Source organism: Protobothrops mucrosquamatus, unplaced genomic scaffold (assembly GCF_001527695.2).
Source record: "Protobothrops mucrosquamatus isolate PMUCROS unplaced genomic scaffold, P.Mucros_1.0 scaffold7, whole genome shotgun sequence".
NCBI classification, from domain to species: domain Eukaryota; kingdom Metazoa; phylum Chordata; class Lepidosauria; order Squamata; family Viperidae; genus Protobothrops; species Protobothrops mucrosquamatus.
In genome coordinates, this window is record NW_015386394.1 from 2,809,466 (window position 1) to 2,834,048 (window position 24,583).

Genomic DNA, 24,583 nt, shown 5'->3' on the forward strand with positions numbered 1-24,583 from the left:
GAACGAAAGTGTATAATATTTCTTAACAGAGAGGAACAAAAAAAAAAATTACAAATGAGAAAGACAAAATATTCCCCGGAAAGGAAGCATCTTCCCAGTTTACAGAGATGATTTCAGCACTGGGTAACACTGAAGGAGTATCCTCCTCTGTCCTCAGATGAGGTCCCTGAGGATGTCATCCTCCATGATGCTGGGAGCAGGAACCTGCTGCAGGCCTGGCTGAGAAACAGGCCCCCGGGGACCAGCATTCATTAGCATTTGACCTGGGAGAGAAGGGACAACACCAAGAGGCTTTAGAACAACAGTGGAGAATCTCTGATTACAGGATTAGCTGTAGTGCTCTGCTTAATTTTATATCCACTGGGGCATTTTGAACAAATACTTGACCCAGAAGGGAAACCTAATCAAAGATTTGTGCCTTCGTTTCTCTTTCATCCCCAGGAATAGCTAAGATATTGTTTCCATTAGTCCATGAATCCCTCTTTAAGATAGCCAGAACATCGGAAAATAGCATCACCAGAGTTCTTACCTCACTATAATTACTGTATTTCACATTTGTTGCTCATGTTTTACAGATAATAACCCGCTCAATTAGGTAATGACATAACGTTCCTCTTAAACCCATCTCTTCCACCTCTGCAAATTAATGTGCCTTGATGAAAGAAAAAGGCTCCTTTCTCCAAAAGCAAGAATCCTACCCCAACTCTCAGATGCAGCTGTTTCTGGGGTGGGAGAAGCGCACCGTACCTTGCAATTGTGGCCGTGGTGCCATCTGGGCTGGCCATTGCTGCCCAGGAGCTTGGTGCATGAGAGGCTGTCCAGGAAGCTGGAGCTGTTGCTGTCCAGGAGGCTGATGCCCAAGAGTCTGCCCCATGGACTGGTGTGGTAGCATTCCTGAAGACCCTTGTTGTAGATGGTGAAGGGGCTGCTGGGATTGAGGAACTCCAGCTTGGGGCTGTATATGAAAGAGAGGAGGAAGGGGCGTTGTCTTACCTGAACGCCTTTTCTCAGCACGGAGATGGAGAATCCACCAATGGGTAGTAGACTGTATTCCTGCCCAATCAGATCAAGTCAGCCAAAGTTGCCACGCCCGTCCTGGGCCATAGATACCCAGTCTTTGACGCGAGCGTAGCCATTGACTGACAGCAAGACGTTGTGGCTCACCAAATTAACTGACCTTAGGCCTAATGACCTACAAGGGTGGGAGGTGGATTCTCCATCTCCGTGCTGAGAAAAGGCGTTCAGATAAGACAACGCCCCTTCTCCAGCACTTGGAGATGGAGAATCCACCAATGGGACATACCAAAGCCTAGGAAGCATATAATTCTTTTCTGGCTGTTACAAGTGCCAGAGGAAAGCAGCTAAGCTAAGCAATGCAGCCACTTCTCTAACATTTCAGCAAACATCTTCAGTTTTTTAAAAAAATGGAAAAGCATTGGGGAGACCTTGTGGAGAGGAATTGACAGTACGCACCGGTTGTTGACTCAGAAGAAGGCTTCGGAGCTGAGGGTTGGCTCCTGGGTTTTGGGGCCTAAGCATGGTCCCTCCTTGGGTGGCCTGTGGCCCAGCCTGGGGGGGACCCTGTGCTTGTGGAGGTTGGTTGGTAGGTGGGGCAGTTGGCTGAGGCTGCTGCACCCGGAGCTGCAACTGTGAAAAAGAGGAAATATTTTGTCACTTGCAAAAATGTAAACAGCAATTGATATGAGGGTAAAGGTTCATTCTCCGAGTTTGTGGGTTGGTTTCTGAATGTTTCGTTACCAGGCTAGGTAACATCTTCAGCAGAGTTTAGGGCAGTGATGGCAAACCTTTTAGAGACTGAGTGCCCAAACACAGGCCCCGCCCCCACCCTGCCCATTCCCCCCCTCGCCATCCCGCTCCCCATCCCCTGCTCCGCCTTCCCGCAGGGCCACTCACCGCCTCCACAGCCCGCCACAGATCACCCAGGTGGCCCAGCAGCGCCATGGCAGCCATGCCCTCTGCCTGCGCCCCACAGAATCAACTGTGCATGATGGGGCACGAGGGTGGAGTCTTGTCCCCATTGCCTGACTGCCATGTTCTTGGCTGCGCTGCTCCACGTGGGCTGCGCTCGGGGGCGACTCTCCTCCCGGGGGCTGCTGGTGAGGTGGGGGCCGCGGGGGAGGCAGGGCTGGGGCAACGGCGCACGTGCCCACAGAAAGGGCTACGAGTGCGGCCTCTGGCATGCGTGCCATAAGTTCGCCACCACTGGTTTAGGGGATGTCAATGTCAGTGTTCTTCTATTTATAAGGGCTTCAGATATAGGTGTGTCAAGTGAGGGTCTATAATGGATCTTATGATGGGTCAGTTGTGAATCATCAGTGAGTCTTGTGATGGGAAGGTTACATCAGGTCAGGGTCATTGGGAGGTGAAATGCTGGTGGGAGGGGGGTCTTGTGTGGATTGGTTGAGGGTTGGTGCTGTCTCTGGTTAGCTGTGTGGTTGATTTGGATTCTGAGGGGTTCGTAGGCTGGTTGTAGTCAATGTGTCTGTTGATGGAATTGCTCATGGAGTGCCAGGCTTCGATAAACTCACAAGCGTGGTGGGTGGTAGCATGGCCAATGATTTTTGTGTTGCTCCAATCGAACTGGTGCTGTTTGGTATCAGTGTGGGTAGAGATTAAGGATTTAGGAGTGTGGCATTTGACTGTTTGTGTTTGTGGATCCTGGCTTTTAATTAATGTGATGTTTGTCTCACATAGAACTGGTTGCAATGGTTACAGTTGATTTTGTAGTTGACACCGTTTCTTTCTTCTATTACTTGTGTTTGATTCTGGATAATTCCTGGCAGAGTGTGGTTGTGGGCTATTGCTATTCCTAGTGGTTGGAGAATTCTGGCTGTCATTTCTGATACTCTTTTATGTATGGCATGGCTAGTTTTTGCATGGTGGTTGGCTGTGTCGTGTCTTATGGTTTGGATGCTGTATGTCAGAATATGAAGTTTTTCGGATCGCTGTTACAGAGAAAGATGTCAAGCAGATGTTTTTCTTCCACTGTTCTTGGTGTTGTAGTGCTGCAGTGTGTTCTGGCCCTTCTGAAGAGAGTCTGGACACAGCTGCTTTTGTATGCAGTGGGGGTGGTTACTTGCAAAGCTGAGGATCTGGTCCGTGTGCATGGATTTGCGGTAGACGTGGGTTTCCAGTTCTCCGTTGACTAGTCTCCTTATGTCGATGTCAAAAGAATGGGAGTCTGTTGTCTGTTTCCTCTTCACGTGTGAATTTGATCCCAGGGAATATGTTATTGAGTAGGTGGTGAGTTTCTTCAATTTGGGAATGTTTGATGACGACGAAGCGTGTCCAGAATTTTAGTTAGATGGTGGGTAGAGCTATGAATGACAACTAAAATTCTCCAACCCCTAGGAATAGCAATACCCGCAAATAGGATGGTATGGCAGGCTATGTGCAATGTCCCAAGGTCTTAGCTTGTGTACCACTCAGTTATGAAATGAGACTGTTGAATTAACCCAGAAATGAAGTTGCTTAGCCTCCATCCTCTTTCCAAGTTCAAAACACCATGCTATAGGGTCAAATAAGTAGAGTTGCATGAAAATAATGATTCCAGGATGGGATGAATCCACTTCAAAAAATTACAGCAGCTCCTACCTCCATAAGGGACTCACCAAACCCTGCTGCCGTTCTTCCATGATCCCCACCTGGGGCATACCGGGGCTCACCTGTTGCCCACCCATCTGTAAAAAGATAAAAGCAGAGGCAAATCCAACAAGGAGTGGCCAGTGAGGCAAAGGAGACAGGCAATGCATTTCTAAGTCCAGACATGCTGCCAAGAGATAGATAGCTCTCTTCTCCTTGTATGGCTGCTGCCCAAAACAGTTAGGGCAAAATTTGCTCTGCCTAATGTCTTACCTGCTGTTGGACTCCTGGAGTTACTGGCAAAGTACCAGGCTGCTTTGCCAGGAAAGGCTGTGTGTTGGGTGTGGACCCCATGGGTTGAGAATTCCCCATCTGCTATAGAGATGAAGAAAAAATAAATTACAGCCTTCCGGAGTTAACTGTAGCCCTGTAGACACTATTTAGTATTACAAAATGCCAGTGTTAAATGTTTATGGAGTCCAAAATATTTTGAATGTACTCCTGTGCAGAAGCACAAATACATTTTGTATACATATGAAAATGTTGGTTCAGGAATTAAGGGTGCAATATGCTTAGAAATGGCATGGCTACAGTTTATTACCAAGCAAAAAATACTGTAAGAAATGTATTAAATGAGACTTAGAACTATTTACAATACAATCTGAGGTAATTTTTCAATACACTCAAAACTAATTTTTCAGTTATAAAATTTCCATCCTGGTTTTTTCATCATAACATACAATTCCAAGGCAGGAATTTGATACAGAATGGCTGAATATCAATAGGTATTATCTACCAGTTTACTAATTAAACACAAAATATGCTAACTAGAAGTACAGGGAAGCCTATAATTTTGGAGACAAGGTGGCATTTCTCTTAAGGAACATAATATACCTGAGGTAGCTCTAGAATTCAACAGATTCAGTCTGCTGAAAAGCTTGAACATATAGCTGCTGGGGAAAAAATAAGACCAAGAGGATCAACTACTGACCTTTTGCTGCTGAACTTGTTTATGGTTAGTGATGACTTGGCGTATCCCGTTGACGAAACCACTCTGGTCATAAGGAATGAGCCCCATGAAGATTTTCTTCTTGGAGGAGTAGAGCAGCATGAGCACTCGCACCTCACAAGGTGTTGTGTGTGGGAAGTGGACACAGCCAGCCTGCTCATGTGACAAGAAAAGTACATCTGCTAAAGGGGTGGGGGTGGTGGGTTCAGAGAAATGTCTTTCTAAGGTGAAATCTTTTGCCACCTTATTATTTGTATTTGTATACTGTACTGCTCTTCTCTCAAGAGATCACAGAATCAGTATCAGAAAAAAATATAAAAGTCAAGAAGAAATTAAAAAAAAAAAAACTACAGTGGCCCAAATCAAACGCATCAGGAAAAACTGAAGAACACAGATAAATAGGCATACCTAATGTAATTTATGAAATTGAGTTTCTAATGCATCTTCAAAATCAGGATCTTGAGAGAATACGAGGCCACACTGATACATTAATAAGATCATGATTTACTAGCTACAATTCTAGGATTTATACCATCCTAGGCAAGTGAACTCAATTTGAGATTTATAACATCCCAGGTAAGTAACGCCACCAACAAGCTAAGACATTTTCCACTAAAATCACTTTTTACGGCTACCATAAAAAGAGTCAGTAATACTGCATCAGAATTTTTATGTACTGGGGTACCAGTATATACATTTTATACGTATCTTGATACTTTGACTATTGTATCAGTTTATTCATCAGGCAGCTTTCCAAAAGAAAGAAAACAGACTGCCTTAACTTGTCCATCATGACCAACCCTCAACTAGAAGCTTCTACTTCTTCAACTTAGTTGAATCTCTTTGACCATGCCCACATCCCAGCAATTGCAGAGTCTTACAAATCCATTGCCCATGATGCGATAGAGTCCCTTGAGGGATTCCAAGTCCTTATTGGTGAAATGGAACTGCACCATGCGAGAATTGCGGAACAGGTGACCCAGAGTTGTCTGTGAAGAAGGAATGGATTAATTCAGGTGGAACCAAATCTTTGTATACTCCAAGCTATGCCAATTTGTCAATAATTTCAATTAAGACAAATTTCTGGGAAATCCAGTGATGCTAAAAGCAAAGCTGAAGGATAAAAACTATTCTATAATACTAATTTTATAGATTTAAAAATAACAAGCTATATATAATAATACAAGAGATTTCAAAATAGCCATGGAAGAAGTTTCAGACAACTCCATCAACTTAACAATATATATATATTTTCTTCACACATTAGTACATAAGACTTTCAGAAGAAATGCCTGCCCACCTGCGTTGTGAATCTGTCATACTCATAGAAATTCCATGTAAATTATGAATAACACTATAACTTCCTGGTATTCTTCAGTACAGCAGAAGTATGTATTCAGTACCATCTTTTACTGTTTAATCCTTCTAAAAATTATTCAGCATGGCAAGGCTGTTCCCATATCCATAGTTACAACTAAGATCACTATAGCAACAAGAATAGCAAGCCCAATAAAGGCCATAAATCAGATTTGCCAGACACAGCCTCAATACTGGAACTCCTAAATTTCCATAAATCTTAAGGACTGGCCTCTTTACCCAAATACCCCTCTTGGTCATCTGCAAAGCTGAATTTAATATCAATGTTTCATTCCTGCTCTTAATAATGAAGGAAAAGACACTAGAATAAAGACTGGTGGGATGAGGGTAGATTTTAACTTCACCCAGCAAACCTTGCAGGACAGATTAAAAGAGATGGGAAGAGGGTGAATTTAGACCAGTGTTTCTCAACCTTGGCAACTTTAAGATGGGCAGACTTCAACTCCCAGAATTCCCCAGTTAGCATAGCTGACTGGGGAATTCTGGGAGTTGAAGTTTGCATATTTTAAAGTTGCTAAGGTTGAGAAACACCAATTTAGACCTTGTCTCCACAGTGATCCCTTTAGATGAGTGTGTACAGATCGAAGTTCTAACCAGTGCACCCCAGCAATCTATCCCAAACAAAGTGATGGCAAGATTTTGGTAGTATCAGGGTGTCATTCATCCAGCAAAATGTTGCCTATTCCTGTGAAGCATTAGTTCACACTTTGCCTTCAGAAATCACATACATTTCACTTACCAAGAGCTGTTGGGGGATTAACTGCATAATGAGTTTTTGGGGCCATTGCTCAGCCTTCCTACAACAGAGCAAAGAGAGGAGAGTCAGCTGTGCATTTCTCATCTCACCTCTGCTTAAAATCATTGTTATTATATTACACACATAAATGAGAACCCAATTCTCCAAATGTTAGTGTACTCTATATATTATGTTAACATATCGTTCTTAACAGCAGTTGCATGCTTCACTTTTATTGGTTAGTTTATCAACAAATATTTATGGAAGATAGTTTTTTAAAATCTTTCTAAGGATTGCATGGGACTGCCTTGGGAGAATATAAGCAGGGTCAGGAATAGTATTTCCACAATAGTAACACATAAAGCACATCTTAGTCTGTAGATGAATTTAAAAAAATCTTTGTTCCCTATAGAGGAAGATAGCTCAGAGAGCTTAGGAATGATGATTGTGAAAAGCGACTTAGGTAAATGAGGAAATTGGAAAGAGTATCATGGAGAAGGACATGATTGACTGAAAGACTGATGGCACTGAATACGGCAACATTTTGTTACATATCTAACTTGTTTCATCTACTTTAATCACTGCCTATTAAAACACTCAAAACCATATGCAATTAAAAATAATAATTGGCACACATTTGGAAGCAATTAAAAACCAAAGTAGGAAATACAATAGCAGGTAGCATGTACAGTATGTATTCAGCATATAGTTTTTAAGTCTTTAGCTTAACCGTAGCAATTTTAAGATGAGTGGACTTCAGTTCCCAAAATTCCCCCAGCATGGGATTTAAACCTGGTTTAAAATACTGGCCTAAAGATTCCTGGTGGGAAAGGCTTCCCCCCATGCTTTAATCTGAGACATAATCGGCAAGATCTTCAGGGGAGGAGGATCCACAGTTATAATCACCACAAAGATTAGTTGTAAGACTTCTAGTTTTTTTTAAAAAAAAGGGGGGGAGAGGTAGGGGAACTTGCTCCAGTAATTCCCAACTTTTGAAAGTTAAGTTCCACTCCCTTTGTTACTTCTATTCAGACTCTGCATTCACAAAACACCTTATAAATTAGAAAGGTAGCCTGTGGCTGGAAGAAAACTACCACCATCCAAATAGACAAAATGGTGATGTATTAGAATTGACTACTTCCTACTCATTGCACCGCTGATATATTTTTCTGTCTTCCTCCACCATAAATCCTCCAAAATTCAGCTTATTTCTACTAGTACTAGGACACCAATTTTGATTCCACCTCCCTGCTCTCAAATCATCAACAATATATCTTTTTTCTGTTAAATGATCCAGAGGCACTCACAAGTTCTCTCCCTGATTGACATACACCTGGCAAGGCAGGGAACGTGTGAGCTTGGTATTGGAATCCACAGAAGTTGGCTTCGGCTTCTGGGAAAAAGAGGATGGGATACATGGTCAAAATGCATCAGGATAAGGAGCTCCTATGAATCTTTCTTCTTTCTCTTCCACAATTCATCTCTCACCTCCTGCCATTCCAGCACCCCGGTCCATGCCATCACTTTGTTTGGGATAGATTGTTGGGGTGCTCCGATTTGTGCCTGTGCCGGCTGAGTCACATTCATGCTGTTGGGAGGCACACCACTAGACTGGGTAGAGGAGGAAGAAGAAGAGATGCACAAAAGTCAGTTGGCAAGCCAGTCACATCCAGATGAAAAAAGTAAGATCTGTGTGAATGCCTGCCGCCCACTGCCAAAACTTATCAGGGCTCATATGTACCATGGCTGAGGCACCAGATTGTGGGGAAGCTTGCACAGGTGGCTGAACCAGCAGGCCAGAGCCTGTAGTTACTGTGGAGACCAGACTAGACTGAGACGAGGCAGGGAGCTTTTGAGTCAGAGCTGGAACAGAGCCTGTTGGAAGGGTCTGAGTAGGAGCTTGACTGAAAGCTGGTTGCATGGTATTCAAGGAAGGGACTGTTCAGAAGAAAGAAAACAACAACGTGGATGTGTAACCCACCATAATCCTCACCACTTCTGGTATTTTTTTTGTCCTCTGTTCTAATATCCTCCCCACCTCCCCACCTCAGACCCAATTCTGAGAGACACACAGGGACTCACAGCGGGTGCCTAAACCGGTCTTTTGGTTCTTGGCAGCTTCCACAGCAGACTGAGCAGCTGCCTGGGCTGCAGTGAGAGTAGTGGGTTGTGTAACCTAAACCAGAGAGAAGTAATCAGAGGATTTTGGAAAGGAGAGGTCCCAACCCATTTGTTACTTGAGGGCAAAGGATGTACCTGATACGGCTGAGAAACTTGGGGCAGAACCTGTGGTTGTGCCGGAGGAAGTGGGGGAGGAACTGGGGGAGGCTGGGATACAGGTTGTTTGGGCTGCATGCTGCTATTGGTTGCTCCTGCTCCTCCTACTGCATGTAGAGAAGAGAGGTTGACATTAAGTGTACACAATAAATAATATACAGGATTTGCAAGAGATATTATTCATCATCACGAGAGGCACATTCCCTCCTGCCAATTACATCTTGTTCATATACATATACAAATACAAACATGTGAAAGGGGTGAAAATCCACAAACCTTATTTCCATCATGACCCCCAACATTATGGAACATTCCATCACCTGTGGTTCAGGAAGCCTACCCTGCCAGGAAACCTACTGACTATTTAATCTTGAGCAGGGGGTTAGACTAGAAGACCTCCAAGGTCCCTTCCAACTCTATTATGCTGTTATTATTTATTTATTTGTTTATTTATTTAATTTATTCCCCCCCCCCCATCTTACTATAGGGTAACTCTGGGCAGCTTACAGTTACACCTAAGCTAAAACATAAGAAGTTAAAATCAAACATTAAAACCAAAGACACATGGGGAGGGCAAGGGTGGAGTGGGGGGGAGTTGGGATTTATTATTACCCAATCAACTACCTCCATTGCGCTGATTCCCCCAACTGGGCCCCCAGGCTAACTGGCATAGCCACATCTTTAGGTCCTTGCAAAAAGATAGGAAGGTTGGGGCTGACCTCACATCGGGGGGGGGGGGGGCAAGATGTTCTACAGGGTAGGAGAAAACAGCAGAGAAGGCCCTCCTCCTGGACCCCACCAGCTGGAATAATTGGGCTGACAGGACTCGCAGCCATGCCTCCTCTATTATTTTATTCCATTAAACATTTGGCATTTTGGAACTGTCTTCATCCCATTACATCAGCCTGCCTCACCCAGTCAGGCAGGGAAGGTATGTTGCAGCCAAAGAATGCCAATTGGTGGGATCCAGGAGAAGAGCCTTCTCTGCAGTTGTCCTTGCCTTGTGGAACACTGTCCCCTCTGAAGGTGTGGGGAGCTGCCTTATAAAGATGTAAAAAAGTGGCTCTGCACCTTTGCTTGGGCGCACAGATAAGAGGCTGGCTGGTGCCATAAACCCCCCCCCTTTTAATAAATTCTTAACATTCCTTGCCTCTTTGAAATTTTATATATATTTTTATGCTTTTAATATTTTATTGTACACTGCCAGAATTCCTCTGTGAGGGAAATAAGTGGTTTTTAAATATGACAAACAAACAAGCATAGAAACAAATAACATAAGTTACAGTCTACCTTTTAAAAATTTGATCACAGATCATTGTTTTTACCAGGTTTGCTGATACATTGGAACTTGGGAACTATTTTCATATTTTGGCTTTCACTGTTGTGATAAAATCATTCACTCAAATGAGTTTGCTATATCAATATTTGCACAAATAAAGTAAAATAAAATAAGCAAGTCCTAGCTGTACTTGCAGTATGTCCTCCAACCCCCACCAAAAATTCTATGGCTCACTCTTGGCAGCCACAAGTTACCCATTCCAATGCAGTAATTGTAGCCAACTGAAACATACTAGCATACTAAACTTAAAAATAATTTAAAATGAAGAGCAGGATATAGGATGCACCTAATTAGCTGAAACTGAGACCGACCTTGGTCAGTATTACTTGTAAAGCTCTTACAATTTAATAAATTATTTCTTAAAAGCTGTATTCCAATTCTTTATATTGGAAAAATAGGTGTGTGAATGAACTAAATGAAAGCATTAGATAAATACTATAGTTCCTACTTCTCCTCGTTGGAGGGCTATGTATACTTTTACTATGATATCTGGATTTGATGGCTTGTGTAAGTTCAAATATATTTGCATAGCCTGATCAGTCTCCTATTTAAATATGCTTCTGCTTAGCCTAGTAAAGACAAATCAGAAATAAAAATTCACTGAAACCCAACTTCTAAAAATAGCTATTCCTCTATTTTCTAGTATTTCTTGCTTGGCATTTTGCATAGTGAAACAGGGTGCCATAAAAGCTGGTAATCTGGACTTCTGAGAAAAGAAAACCAGAAATTCCTGGGACACTAAAATCTAAAATGTATGTCAGGATTTTTTTTCTCCTTAAGTTACTTCATGACTGCAAAAACCCTCTCTCCCTCCTGCCCCCCCCCCCAAAAAAACCCTCCATAAACAATCCCTGTTCTTGACTTTGAAGACATGATCCCTTTGGAAAATGAATTTGGGTTACCAGGATGACAGGTCATAAAAGTGAAATGCTTTCTGTGGAAAAAAGCAGCATGGATGATGACAAAAATCATTCCCCCACCAGCTTCAAGGACAAGAAAGAAGATCAAGAAGGTACAATTAAATCAATTGGAATTATATTAGCTGTGATTTGTAAGTCCCATTAAATTTTAATAAACCTGATCTAAATACAAGTCCTAATCTAATCAGATGTCCCAAAGCTTCTTGGATGAGAAGTGAAACATCTTCAAGGAAAAACAAAGTCCAGTTGCCTTTTGGAAAAAAAATCACCTTTGGGATAACCAGGGCCTAGATGACTGAGAATCTCCATAGAAATCCAGTCAGATCATTACAACAGGAACCTAATGAGCCTAATAATCAAGTATTTTGTAATTAATTTCAAGTTATAGTAAGAAAAGAGTCAGGCAAGTCCAAGGACCAATATAAAATGTCACCGCTGTCTGTCCTCTCTTCCTTGCCCTTTGTGGTATACTGAAAACCTTATATTCCTCTTTTCATTCTTCTCTAGGTTAAACCTGTAACAATCCAGTATGATCTATTCTAGCCCCATCCACATTTCCAAGACCAGCTCTTACCTGGAAGTACCATACCACGGATAAGGATCATGTGCCGGGGGTCCTGGCTGTAGTCTTTCAACTGAGCCTCCAGCATGTTCCCTGTCACAGATTTTTCAAAGAGAATACGCAGAGCTGGTAGTTTCCGTGGGGAGATAATAGAAAAGTGAATTCCCCGCTGGAGAAGAAAAACAGAGTAGATAAAGAGAGAGAAGATCCATACATCTCTTCCCTATTTAGTTTTGAAGTGGAGATAGAAGAGAGATTTCTCCAGACTCTTGCTCCTAATGTATGGGCATTACTTCTAGTTACCAGTAGTCTTCTAGCATATTGCAAAGTGACTCACAACTGGAGACAATTTGTAAAGACATGTTGTACCATATTTGTTAAAGCTAAGCTAGTCGTGATCTGCTTAATTCCCAGATTGTAGACCACCATCTTGAAAGCATCATTGGTAGAAAGATAAGCTACATGTACAGTACAAAAATCTGCCACTTCCCCAACCTGGAAAGTGTCCAGATTTGTGAAACAAATTCCAAAATTCCCCAATGCCATGTGGCTGGCAAACTCAAGTAGCAAGAATCACATACATTTTGGATAGCTATCTAGTCAGGATAAAAACATAACCTTGAAAGAAATAAGTTTCCAATAACTGTAGCGAACCAGTTAAGGGGAAATGTTTCTTTTCAATGGCCCCAATTCTGCATTGCGCTGTTTCTCCCACTTGCTGAACTCCTTGTCCTCCTGTGCCTAGTCCTCACAGTCTCTCACATCCAACCACCAAGCCCATGGCTGACAACTATGGAATTTGAAACCCACAACTTGGTGGGTGCCCAGTTTAGGCAAACTGAAGAAAAACATCTAGCAGTCTACTCCTTCCCATTTTCTTCATTCAGTCTTCCTCAGTCTTAGCTATTTCACAAAATTTTACACGGTTATTTTAAATGCTTTCTCACTTGGTGTTTGCCATTCTTAATTGCAAAATAAATTTCAAGCATCTTTCTAACAATGTTGGAGGCTGTATTAGTTATAGAAGATTTTATTGTCATCTGATGTGATAATATTCAATGGGTCTGTAGAAAAGAACTAGACTTGGCTTTAAGGATTAAGTATAAATATGGTCAATACCATAAAATATTTCTTGTTTAAGGAAATGTTCACAATGGAAAATGCAAGTGATCCAATTTATAAATGAAAAGTTTTCATAACAAAAGAAGAAATAAAATAAAACCTAGAAGCTGTACATATTAAATTGATTTGTATCATTACTAAAAGTATGCTCTCAATTGAGGATATATTATTTTAGCAACAATTCATTTATTTTTCTCTCTGGGAATACTAGATTCCTTATTAAGAGACAAAAGGAGGCTACTGAGGCCACCAGAGATAGGTAATCCCTATAAGAGATCAGTTCAGACATTGGCTAAAAGAATATTTGTTGTTTTCTCACACCCTGATGCTTGAAAGAGAAAAGGGGGTATCTGAGGATTGATATTCCTCATTACATTAGGCTTTGGCCACTGTTTGCCACCAACTATTGCATTCCATCATAATGTTCCTTCAACATACAAAAGCACTTCTTATATCTGGCTGAGATCTCCATTTTCCTCCAGGCCATAATGTGTAGATATTTGAGAAGACTCAGATAGAGGAATGGTCAGCAGCCTTAATACGAGGGCAATTTGGAAATAAACCTCCATTTGGTTATCAATGACAGACAGTTGCAGATACAGAACTTTTATTATACACATTACTTTTCGACATAATCACCATTCAAATTGAGGCACTTATCACTGGGGCTGTTAACCTCAGATTTTAACAATAAAGGATAAAGGGGGAGGGGTTTGATACTGACGGGACCTGAGACTACAAGAAGCAACAGAAGAGGAAGAGAGACTGGTCGCTGCTACTGTTGCTGTGAAGCCTGGAGGCTATTCAGACTGTGATTATTGCTGCTTGTACAAGTTTTAGACATTGTGGGGAGTTGCCCTGGGGGGGTGGGGGGTGGTGGGGGGGGGTGAGCCGTTACTGCAGCACGCTGACTGCTTTTGTTCGTGTTTCTACTGCTGCCTAGAGCCGGGGCTTTCCCCCACCCCACTTGTTAAAATCTGAAGTTAACAGCCCCAGGCACTTTCTTTCACACACTCTCTCTTGCCTCCACTTGGGATATTCCCCTTGCGAAAGAAAGCAGTAAAATTCCACTCCCTCTCTCTCTCTCCTTCCCCCTCCTCCACAAGAAGGGATCAGCTTAAAACCTCCAACCCCTCTTTACCTTCACCTGGCGAACTGCAACAACAACCCCCCTTCCCTTTCCTTCTTTCCCTTTTCTGTCTTTCCCCTTCCTCCATGCCTGCTGCACCCAAAACCGGCAGCAGCTGTCCCAGTCTCTCTCTTCCCGGCCAAGCTCCTGCAAACACTTTGAGACAGCCCCGCTACACAAGGTTTGAAATTCTTTAGCAGTAGTCACTCAGCACCAAATCTGGACTATGAGGGGTGGGTGATCAAAAACATCCCAACGGAACTGCTTCAAAATTTCTTGAGTATATCTAGCATTATCGTGAAACAACATTACACATTAGAAAACTACAACGTTATATTACTTTTTGACATAATCATCATTCAAATTGAGGCATTTGTCATAACATCTTACAAGGTTTGAAATTCCTTAGTAGTAGTCGCTCAGCAGCAAATCTGGGCTTTGGGGGGGGGGGTGATTAAAAACATCCCAACAGAACTGCTTCAAAAGTTCTTGGGTGCCATAGAACATCCTGCCAATTGTGAAAATGGCAAAGGAGCAGTGCTAGTGAAGTTCATGGAGCATGGTTCAACCATTAATTCAGAAATCTACTAGGAAACGTTGCAAAAACTCAGACGAGCCATCCATAACAAGCGTCGGGGCATGCTGACTTCCAGTGTGATGATGGTTCACGATAATGCTCGCCCGCACACCGCTAGACGCACCCAAGAACTTTTGAAGCAGTTCTGTTGGGATGTTTTTGATCACCCCCCCCCCAAAGCCCAGATTTGCCGCTGAGCGACTACTACTAAGGAATTTCAAACCTTGTAAGATGTTATGACAAATGCCTCAATTTGAATGATGATTATGTCAAAAAGTAATATAACGTTGTAGTTTTCTAATGTGTATAATGAATGTTCTATATCTGCGAGTGTCTGTCATTGATAACCAAATGGAGGTTTATTTCCGAATTGCCCTCGTATATCTTACCCAAATGAAATGAGAAATGGCTACAGAACATTTTATACCCACCTCACCAATCTTTTGAACCAGATTTTCTGTTGTATAGCCTGAATATGTGGTACTTTCCACAGCTGGAAGCAGGTAGGGAGGTGAGTTGCAGATAAGGATGCAGACTTTATGTGTGGGGCCTCTGTTTGGAGAGAGCACAAAAAAGACACAATGAATGAAAACTGGGGAATTACACATTCAGCACACAGTGCATTATTGTAAGTAGTCTTACACATACTAACACAATTGGGATTGGAATTTTCTTTGCTAAGCAAGGCAGTTGTTAAATGAGTTATGCCTGATATTGGCTTGGTTGTTAAACAAATCATTGCAATTATCAAGTGAATCATGCAATCGTTAAATAAATCCAGCTTCCCCTGTTAATTTTGCTTATCAGAAACCAGCTGAGATTACAAATGGGGATCACATGACCAGGAAGTTGCAACTGTCATAATTACATGCTGGTTGCCAATTTTGATCACATGATAAAAAAGAATCATAACAGTCATAAGTGCGAGTACCAGTTAAAAGTCACTTTTTTCAGTGTCATTGTAACTTTGGTTGCTAAACAAATGGCTATTAAGTCTAGGACTACCTGCACAAAGTAAGCTTTTGAAACATGGGCAACACTGTTACAAATTTGCCCCGTTTTGATGTTTGTGGATGGGAGTATCTTGCCTGAAGAAATACCCCACATAAGTGAGGGATTTAACAAACCAAGCATACTATTTCTTTAGTGTGAATGAAATGGAATTTATTTGCATACTAGGTGGTTTTCATGTTTTAAACTCCACACTATTTGGATTTTCCTGCTTCATAGGTCACAGCAGTTTTACCAGGGGGCATTTAAAAACATAAAGTGATGTGGAAAATGTAGTATTTCTTTCCTCATGTAACAACAACAACAACAACAACAATAGAGTTGGAAGGGGCCTTAGAGGTCTTCTAGTCCAACCGCTACTCAGGCAGGAAGCCCTATGCCATTTCAGACAAATGGTTGTCCAGTCTCTTCTTAAAAACTTCCAGTATGGGAGTATTTACAATTTCTGGAGGCAGGTTGTTCCATTGATTAATTGTTCTGTCAGGAAATTTCTTCTTAGTTCTAGGTTGCTTCTCTCTTTCATTTCCATCCATTGCTTCTTGTCCTGCCTTCAGGTGCTTCGGATAATAGCTTGATTCCCTCTTCTTTGTGGAACACTGCTATCATGTCCCCCCCTCGTCCTTCTCTTCATTAAACTAGACATACCCAATTCCAGCAACCGTTCCTTATATGTTTTAGCCTCCAGTCCCCTAATCACCTTTGTTGCTCTTCTCTGTACTCTTTCTAGAGTCTCAATATCTTTTTTACATCGTGGTGACCAAAACTGGATGCAGTATTCCAAATGTAGCCTTAACAAGGCATTGTAAAGTGGTATTAACACTTCACATGATCTTGATTCTATCCCTCTATTAATGCAGCCTAGCACTGCTTTTTTGGCAGCTGCAGCACACTGCTGGCACATATTTAAATGATTGTCCACTAGGACTCCAAGTTCCCTCTCCAAGTTCCCTCTCACCTGTTGAGCAAGGTACCATCTATACTGTACCTGTGAATTTGGTTTTTCTTGCCTAAATGTAGAACCTTACCTATTTCACAGTTGAATTTCATTTTGTTCATTTTTGTTATGTCTCTGATCAAACTGGTAGCTGAATAATTTTAATTTTAAAATCATTTAATTTTAATTTTTTAATTTTTTATTTATTTTTTCTTTTAAGTGATTATATACTGGATCACAGATCTCCTACATCACAATTGTTTCAAGAACTCTGTCAATCTACTTTCACTGCCTTAAAATTGTAAACAGATCAAATATTACACATATTAAGGCTCCTACTTTCATGGATCAGCACCTGACACTACCAGCCCTTTGGCGAAATGGGAAGCATGTAGCATTACTTTAAAAGAAAACAAATTTGCATGAGGAAGATTACAGCATAGGCAGAAGCACAATTCTTATGCCATAACCTCTTTTTTCTAGACACTGTATGATTTACTGAAGTTAACATACCTAAAAGATATCATGAAAATAAAAAAATAAAATTCATTTTTATTTCATCTAATTTGTGGTAGTGTAAAAATAATTCCAGATGCATAAAAATTGCACAGCCACAAAATCAATCTCAATCCTGAGTCATGACCATTTGTGCTAAAATTAAAAACAGATGGGCATTCTCAAGCACATTCACTGAATGTACTTGTACACTTTCTGCCTTTTGTTCCATCGTTATCCACCCACCACCTACGATCACTTACATTTGTTCTCTCATCTTCTTGAAGTCATCAAAGAGTTGTAGGGCGGTACTGAGACCTTCTGAGATGAGGCTGCAGCTCTCACCACCACCACCCACAAACCTGGAGAGACAAAAAGGATATGAAAACCAGTGCTGAAGACCAAATTCAATTTAGCTCAGTTCTTTGTGTGATGAACAAACCAAAAGGCCATCTAAAACCAGGAGTATAGTTACATCCAAATCAGGAAACCATGATGAATGATTTTATATCCTGATTTGTTTTTCAGACTTTGATCAGGCATGAGCCCACAAGTTTAATTCTTCTTTTGTGTATGTAAACCAAATTACAATAATCTGAACAAAACTATTTTTATGCTCTGGGACAAAATTCTGCCATAAACAAAGCTGCTATATTTGACTCAACATTTGATCCAATTTTGTGTCTGTGTGTCTGTTTGAATCAGTCCCTGGAGTTTTCTTGACAAGGTTTTTCAGAGGCGGTTTGCCATTGCCTCTTTCCTAGGCCTGAGAGAGCGCAACTGGTCCAAGGAAAGCTAGTTGGCTTCGTGTGTTAGGTGGAGCTAGAATTCATGGTCTCTCAATTTCTAGCCTTGTTTCTTAGCCACTACACCAAACTGGCTCTCTTGAGCCATCTAGCTTACTTCAATTTATTTCAAATCGATGAGCTGCAAAGGCTTCAAGACAACATTTTTTACCCTGGGCCAGCTACTAATTTTTTTTAATCTAAGATGTCTGAATTTAAACTTGAAACTTTATTATATAAAGTTTCAAGTTTAAATTCAGACATCTTAGATTAAAAAAAATTATATTATATTATATTTGAATTCCAGCATCAAACTACCCCATGTCTTTCAACTTGAGTCTCCCAAATGAGCTGTAGTTGAACTTCCATGGCTGGGAATTATGAGATTTACTTTTCAGAAATCCTGGAGGCACCAATTAGATCTGTTTTAGTCTTCATTGGTAGTACAATGGTAAGTTATATCATTTGCCTTATAACTCACATATTTTTCGGGAAACCCAAAAGTCTTCACTTTTGATCCATTTCTTCCTAGACCGAGACATCTACATGAATTTCTAAATTCATTCAGTTATCTATCCAAAGATACCACTTATCACAGATTATAGGCTAAAACATGTCAGAAGCAGAAGAAAATAATCTTATGGCACAGCACTGACTAAACATTTGTTCTATTAGCAAACCGAAATTATTTTTCTCATCTCAACAAGAACGTCATTTAATAATTTAAACATTTACACTCAGATAAATGTATTCTAAAGAAGAAACAGCATTAACACATAGTCTTATACTCACTGAATGCTATCCAGCCATGTGACAAATTCATATGCACTGCTTGTTGGCGCATGACACTGTACATATGATTCAGGAGCACAGTCTACTGTATTAAACACCACCAGACTGTATTGGGTACCACCATACTGCAGAATAGGTTGGAAAACAGAGCTTGGTTACAGAGTGGTGATGTGCAAGACTCAAATTTCACCCAGATTCGGTACCAATACTTTGTCTTCATAAAAGTAAAAGTTGGTTGTTATGATTGAAACAGAAATTTAAAGCAACAATGATATTACCAATTATGGCAAGACTACACATTTGGCTGTTCTTCCTATAACCAAGGAGAATATACCATCTTCCATTTATATAATATACCATCTTCTCATAAACAGAAGCTCCAGTCTAGGTTGGCAATTGACTGGCATCAACATGCAAACCACAATCCTTGGGAATATGGTGTAAATTTGTAAGGATACAGTTCAATATATTCTGGATGTTATAATTTTGATAATCTAAGAATTATGATCTGAGTATTCCTTCTTATTCAGTTTTACAAGGGAGCATTACTATACTCAAATTGTCTTTACTGTGTATTTAGTGACATAAACTATCAGTATTTTATTCAAAGATGTAACATAAATTGAAAAATACCCTTTCTATCTTTTATTTTATCTCCTTCTCCAACAGACATATCTAAAAAATATATATAGTCAGAGAATTTTTGCAAACAAATATGTTTAGGTCAAGATCTGAACCATCCCAGCGTCTCAGAAAACTTTCAGATCCAACACTGTTTTTAATAGAAACTTCCAAAAAAGAGACAAAGCAACTTCATTTCCACCATTAAAAAAAGAAAACTCTCAATAAATTTCCCACATTCAGGAAAAGAATATTTCTTTTCTCTCTTCAGCACCATCCCCATAACAGGAACTAATAAATTATTTTCTTTTTGCAATGTCCTGTGATACGTGACCAGGTTTTATAATATTTTTATCAAAACCTAGCATTTCCTTCTGATTTTCTGCAAAAATGGCCCATAGTAAATAATGGGTTGACTTTAAAATTGTGGATTCACTTTTTGGCCAGGGCATTCATTTAACAAACACTGCAAAAATAGGCATAAAAACAGGTCCTGTCACATGATGACCTGCTTTATGAGTGTCCTGACATGATTTACACTGCTTTCATCTCCAAAAGATTGCATCAGAATGTGCAGAGATACAAATGTAGAATCTTTTGGCAAGGTTATATAGTTATAATTACTATGTTTCAATTCTCATAAATTCACAGTTGCACAGGCCTACTGAATGCCAAAATGGCACTGGCTATTCTCAGATCTTGGTTTCCCCTATTTATTTTTCCGAGGAATACATATTCCTGTCTCATAGAATTAGAAAAGGCTCTTCAAGCCCAATCCTCTGCTTAACAGACAGCATTTTCCAGCCCCCCATTTCTCCAATTTGCAATCTCAAAAATATTTTCATACTCACATCTCCTCCAAAGTCTGTTTCAGCTGGAGGACCACCATTAAAGTACCTGAAAATGGAAAGAAGAAATCCTTAGAAAACAAAAGAAGAGAAAAGTTATCCTCAATAATATGGCACCAGAAATCCAGGGATGATAATAATAAATCATGGTAAAACAGTAAAAAAATTGAAATACTAAATGACTAAATCATCAGGAGCCATCAGATTTCTGGGCATTTTGCAATTAGATAATATCAAGCATGGACCACTTAAAAATAAGTTTAGTAAAGAATATATCCAAAGGGTGAGAAAACTGCTAAATACAAAATTCAACTGTGGAAACATCAACAAAGCCATTATCAAAGCCTGGGCTAAACCTGTGATGCAATACACTGCTGGAATTATTAACTGGACACAAACTGAACTGGACAGTTTGGATTGAAAAAAAAGAAAACTAATGAGCATGCATTACATCCCTGTAATGATATAATATTATACCTGCCCCCCAGAAATGGAGGCATAGGTTTACTTTAAGTCAAACAAACTGTTGAAGAAGAAAACCATGCATTAGCTGATTAGAAAAGAGAACCAAGAATAGGCATTGATGCAAGTTAAAAGTGAACTTACTGAATACGCAGGAAACAAAATATGAATACCAAAGTAATGTAATGAAAAAGTACAGAATGTTGGCAAGGGGAAAAATTATATGGTCAATTTCTACAAAAGATAGAGGGGGAAAGCAGATAAAGATAAAACTTGGCAATGGCTTAAAACTAGAAGATTAAAAAAAAGAAACTGAAGGCTTGATTTTGGCTGCTCAAGAAAAAGTTATATGAATTAATGCAATCAAGGCCAGAATTGAAAACTTGTTAAATGATCTAAACTGCACATTGTGCAAAAAGACAGAAGAAACTGTAGATCAGGGGTGTCAAACTGCCAGCTCGAGGGCTGGTTTCATCAAACTGAAGCCGCCCCCATCCCATTGGCGGCAATGCAAAAAGAGTCACGATACGTTGCAACACATCACATGACGTGGCGAGTTTGACACCCGTGCTGTAGATCATACTCAACTTGTGCAAGAATATTGCACAAACTGATTATAAACAACAAAACACAGTAGCGAAAATGATTCACTGGAACATTTGTAAAAATTATCATCTGCTATTACTGAGAAATCGGTGGGAACATAGAGTTAAAAAAGTAGAAAAGGAGCAGGTTAAATTGTGATATTTCTAAATACAACTGATAAAGTCTTGGCTCATAACATCTAATGTAACTGTGGTTAGAAAGAAGAAATTATGGATAATCAATGTGGCAACACCGGGCAATGGTAGAAGAAAAAGAACTGAAGATCACAAAAGGAAAATCACAATTGGAAGATTATGGCATAAAAATGGCTCTGGTTGTCCCAGTGGTTATTTGGCACAATATGTGCCTGACCAAAAATTTCCGGTGGCACACAGAAAACACACATATTGACAAAATTTCAATCTGTCAACTACAAAAGGCTTGTTTGGATCTGCACACATATATGCCAATACATTACAACATCCTGGATTCTTGAGAAGAACTTGATATGTATGAAGGCCAATACCAGCTAAGGAACTGGCAATGGGATTTCACATTTCTGTGTACCTGTATCAGTGATGACAAACTGATAATATGCATGTCACCAGTGACACACCACACAATTTTTGGTGACATGCTAGGCTTCTGGACACTCTGGAAATCACAGAAGAGGGCTTTGTTCTTGGGCAGCTTCTTTGGCATTTGAAATTCGTGCAAGCATTCTCATGTGATTTTCTAAGGCTCCAGGGGCCCTGCAAGAGCAGCGGCCTCTTGTACAATTTTCAAAGGCTCTGGAGAGGAGAATCTGGAGGAGAGAGTCTGGACAGGAGATGTACAGAAGCCTGTTTTGTTGTAGGGTGGGTGGGAAGGTTGACATGCCAGCAGAGTCAAGGTAGCCATTTTCTAAATTTTTGACATGCCAAGCCCAAAACATTTGCCATCACTGACCTATAGTAATTTATTAAACTTGTATGCTGCTCAACTCTCAAATGACTCTGGGCATATCACAACAACAACAATACAATAAAATCAATAAAACAAAGATAAAAGGGAGCAAGCATGATGAAGCATATGGTCTTACTTTCCCTCATCAAAAGTCTGAGTGAATGAAGATCCAGATCTTCAGACCTCTTCTAAACAGCTGTGGGGACCATTTGGACCTCAGGGGGAAGATCCAGATCTCTTTTTTCAGAGTGCAGGCACTGCTACATAGAAGGCACCCTTATAGGGTCCTGAGAGGTCACTACTTAATTAAATGCACCAACCCTGATCAGATTTTATGGGAGCCAGGCAATCCCTCAGCAATCTGGCTCTATATCATGCACAGCTTTATAGACAAAACCCAACATCTGTTTTTTTTTGCTTTTATCTTGCTCAGGATACATTGAAATCATTAAAGTGCATGAATGGTATTCTGGTTCAGTTATTTAATATGTTTTATCATCTGCCAGTTTGGTAGAGCTAAGAATAAATTGTAAAAACTCTTAGTGCTACCTAAGACATTTTCTTATCTGAGGCAAATAAAGTGATATTATGCCTTCCTGGTTTTTACAGAAGGAGTTGATTGGAGAAACTTTATAACATTGGTAACAAGATAGTTAGTTTAGATTAGCTACAGGCTTAGGACATGGTATATAGCTGGAAAGCTCTGTATCTGTTATCTGACAAGACTCCCTCACTTTGACTAATGGTAGTGATTACTTTGACACTGCATATATTGTTTTATCTAATTTAAATGTTGTGAATCTATTATCAGTTTGGGTTTGTTAATTTAATCTGGGATGTTCATTTTATTCTCAATTTATCTTCTTCTAGGCTGCCTGAGACTTCACCATTTGCAATCTAGAAGGTTATTCTTTCTATACATTTGAAATTCTTTTCTTCAACTAAGAAAAAATGAGCCCTCTATTTTACTACCAACTGTGTTCTAACATACTCCAACATAGAAATGCATCACATATATTTCATCAGAAGAGTTTCTACAAACTATGAATACATAAAACCAGGCTTACTAAAGTCAGAATACAAGTTGTATATACAAAACACAATAACAGTCAATCACATTTTACTAGCATTGTTTTCTACCTGCAGCCTCTGCTGACAAAAATCAAGGGAAGCAAATGATACCCTGAGACTCTGAATACTCACTCAATTGCAGGAAGAAGATAATGCTTGCGCAAAGACTCAAAGTAAGGTCCAAGATTGGCAGTGCCTTCAATAACGAACACAACATCAGCAACCATCCCGATAGGTTGAGCAGGCATGTCCAGCATTGGTACCACCATCTCCTTCAGCTACCATAATGTGAGAACATAGAAGAGTAGTAAAACAAAATATTAAAGACAGAAGCTGGCTGAAATAAATGAGTATTTATTCAGTATTAAAAGAGGACTAAATGCTGTACAACATAAGTGAAGTATCTCTAGACAAGAAAATTATTTACATTAGACTAGTGAAAGAAAAAGAAAAGTAGGAGACTAATAAATGAAAATGGAATGAAAGCATATGTAAGAAGAGACAAAATGGACTACAATGGGCATCATTATCCCTCATTTGTTCAAAGTAAAAATTCCTGCTACCCAAAGCTTTACCTCTAAATGTTGCTTTACTACAGAACTAGCCTTCTGAGCCTAAGATTATGAGGCATGAGTGAGAACCCCCCAAAATTATCAGTTCCAGTATTTTTCACTCCGTATGTTCAGAACACACGGAGGGCTCTGGGCAATGTTGATTTAGACCATTTAATTCCCAGAGCAGTTAACAGATATTTATAAGAAGCTTCCAAGAAAGGAGGAACATAACTCCCTCTTATTCTTCACCTTTACTACCTGCATCAAAAGCTATTCCCTTAGCCACTAGCTAATTGCCACGCCCTTTAGTTGTTAGCACGGCGCTCATGAATATACCTCCTTTTTAAAAATCAACCAGACTATTAGCTGTACAATGAATACATTGTTGTTACAATGAGTTCCGTAAATTAAGAAACTGAAAAACAAATATTAATTCCGCGACAGCTTAAGCTTTGTTTGCTCTGATTTTACTCTCAAGGCTAAATTTATTAAAACCAAAGCCACGAAAAAGGAAGGGGGTTGTTTTGGATTTGCTGAAATGAGACTATGGAGGAGAAGCAGGTAGCTTATTTGTGCCTCGAACTCGGATCTTCTTTCACTCTCCCCCCAACACTTCAATAAATGCCTCTCCCACTTTGAATTCTCTCCCCCTCCCATTTGCGCTCCCCCCCCCCATCTCCGTACCCGAAACAGACATCCGGCTTCTGGAGTTCGCTTGTTTTACAGCCACAGGAAACGCTTTCCTTCAGGTCCGCTTAGGCACGCATGCGCACATGAAAGAGTCATCAATTTATCTTTCATTCCCTCTCGATAATTAAGAGTTCTTTTA

At 40.2% G+C, this 24,583-nt stretch overlaps 1 protein-coding gene across 1 annotated transcript; it reads right to left on the minus strand.

Annotated features, from left to right (window-relative positions):
* Positions 1-24,444, minus strand: MED25 (mediator complex subunit 25). The gene is made up of 20 exons (XM_015810187.1): positions 24,439-24,444; positions 23,333-23,478; positions 20,141-20,186; positions 18,669-18,793; positions 17,355-17,453; positions 15,083-15,203; positions 11,836-11,992; positions 8,982-9,109; positions 8,808-8,901; positions 8,467-8,663; positions 8,214-8,336; positions 8,033-8,118; positions 6,729-6,786; positions 5,494-5,601; positions 4,595-4,765; positions 3,877-3,978; positions 3,633-3,701; positions 1,474-1,647; positions 748-955; positions 1-263 (listed from the first exon to the last, which is right to left on the minus strand). The coding sequence occupies exons 2-20, from the start codon at positions 23,467-23,469 to the stop codon at positions 154-156; spliced, it is 2,313 nt and encodes a 770-aa protein (XP_015665673.1). The 5' UTR covers positions 23,470-23,478; positions 24,439-24,444; the 3' UTR covers positions 1-153.
* Positions 24,445-24,583: the final 139 nt, after the last annotated feature.

Excerpts from the sequence above, each read along its gene's own strand:
- MED25 (XM_015810187.1), bottom strand. The coding sequence starts at position 23,469 with ATGGTGGTACCAATGCTGGACATGCCTGCTCAACCTATCGGGATGGTT. Across the intron at positions 9,110-11,835 it reads CCGTGGTATGGTACTTCCAG|TAGGAGGAGCAGGAGCAACC; the intron begins GTAAGAGCTGGT and ends CTCTACATGCAG. Across the intron at positions 8,337-8,466 it reads AATCTGGTGCCTCAGCCATG|TCTAGTGGTGTGCCTCCCAA; the intron begins GTACATATGAGC and ends TCCTCTACCCAG.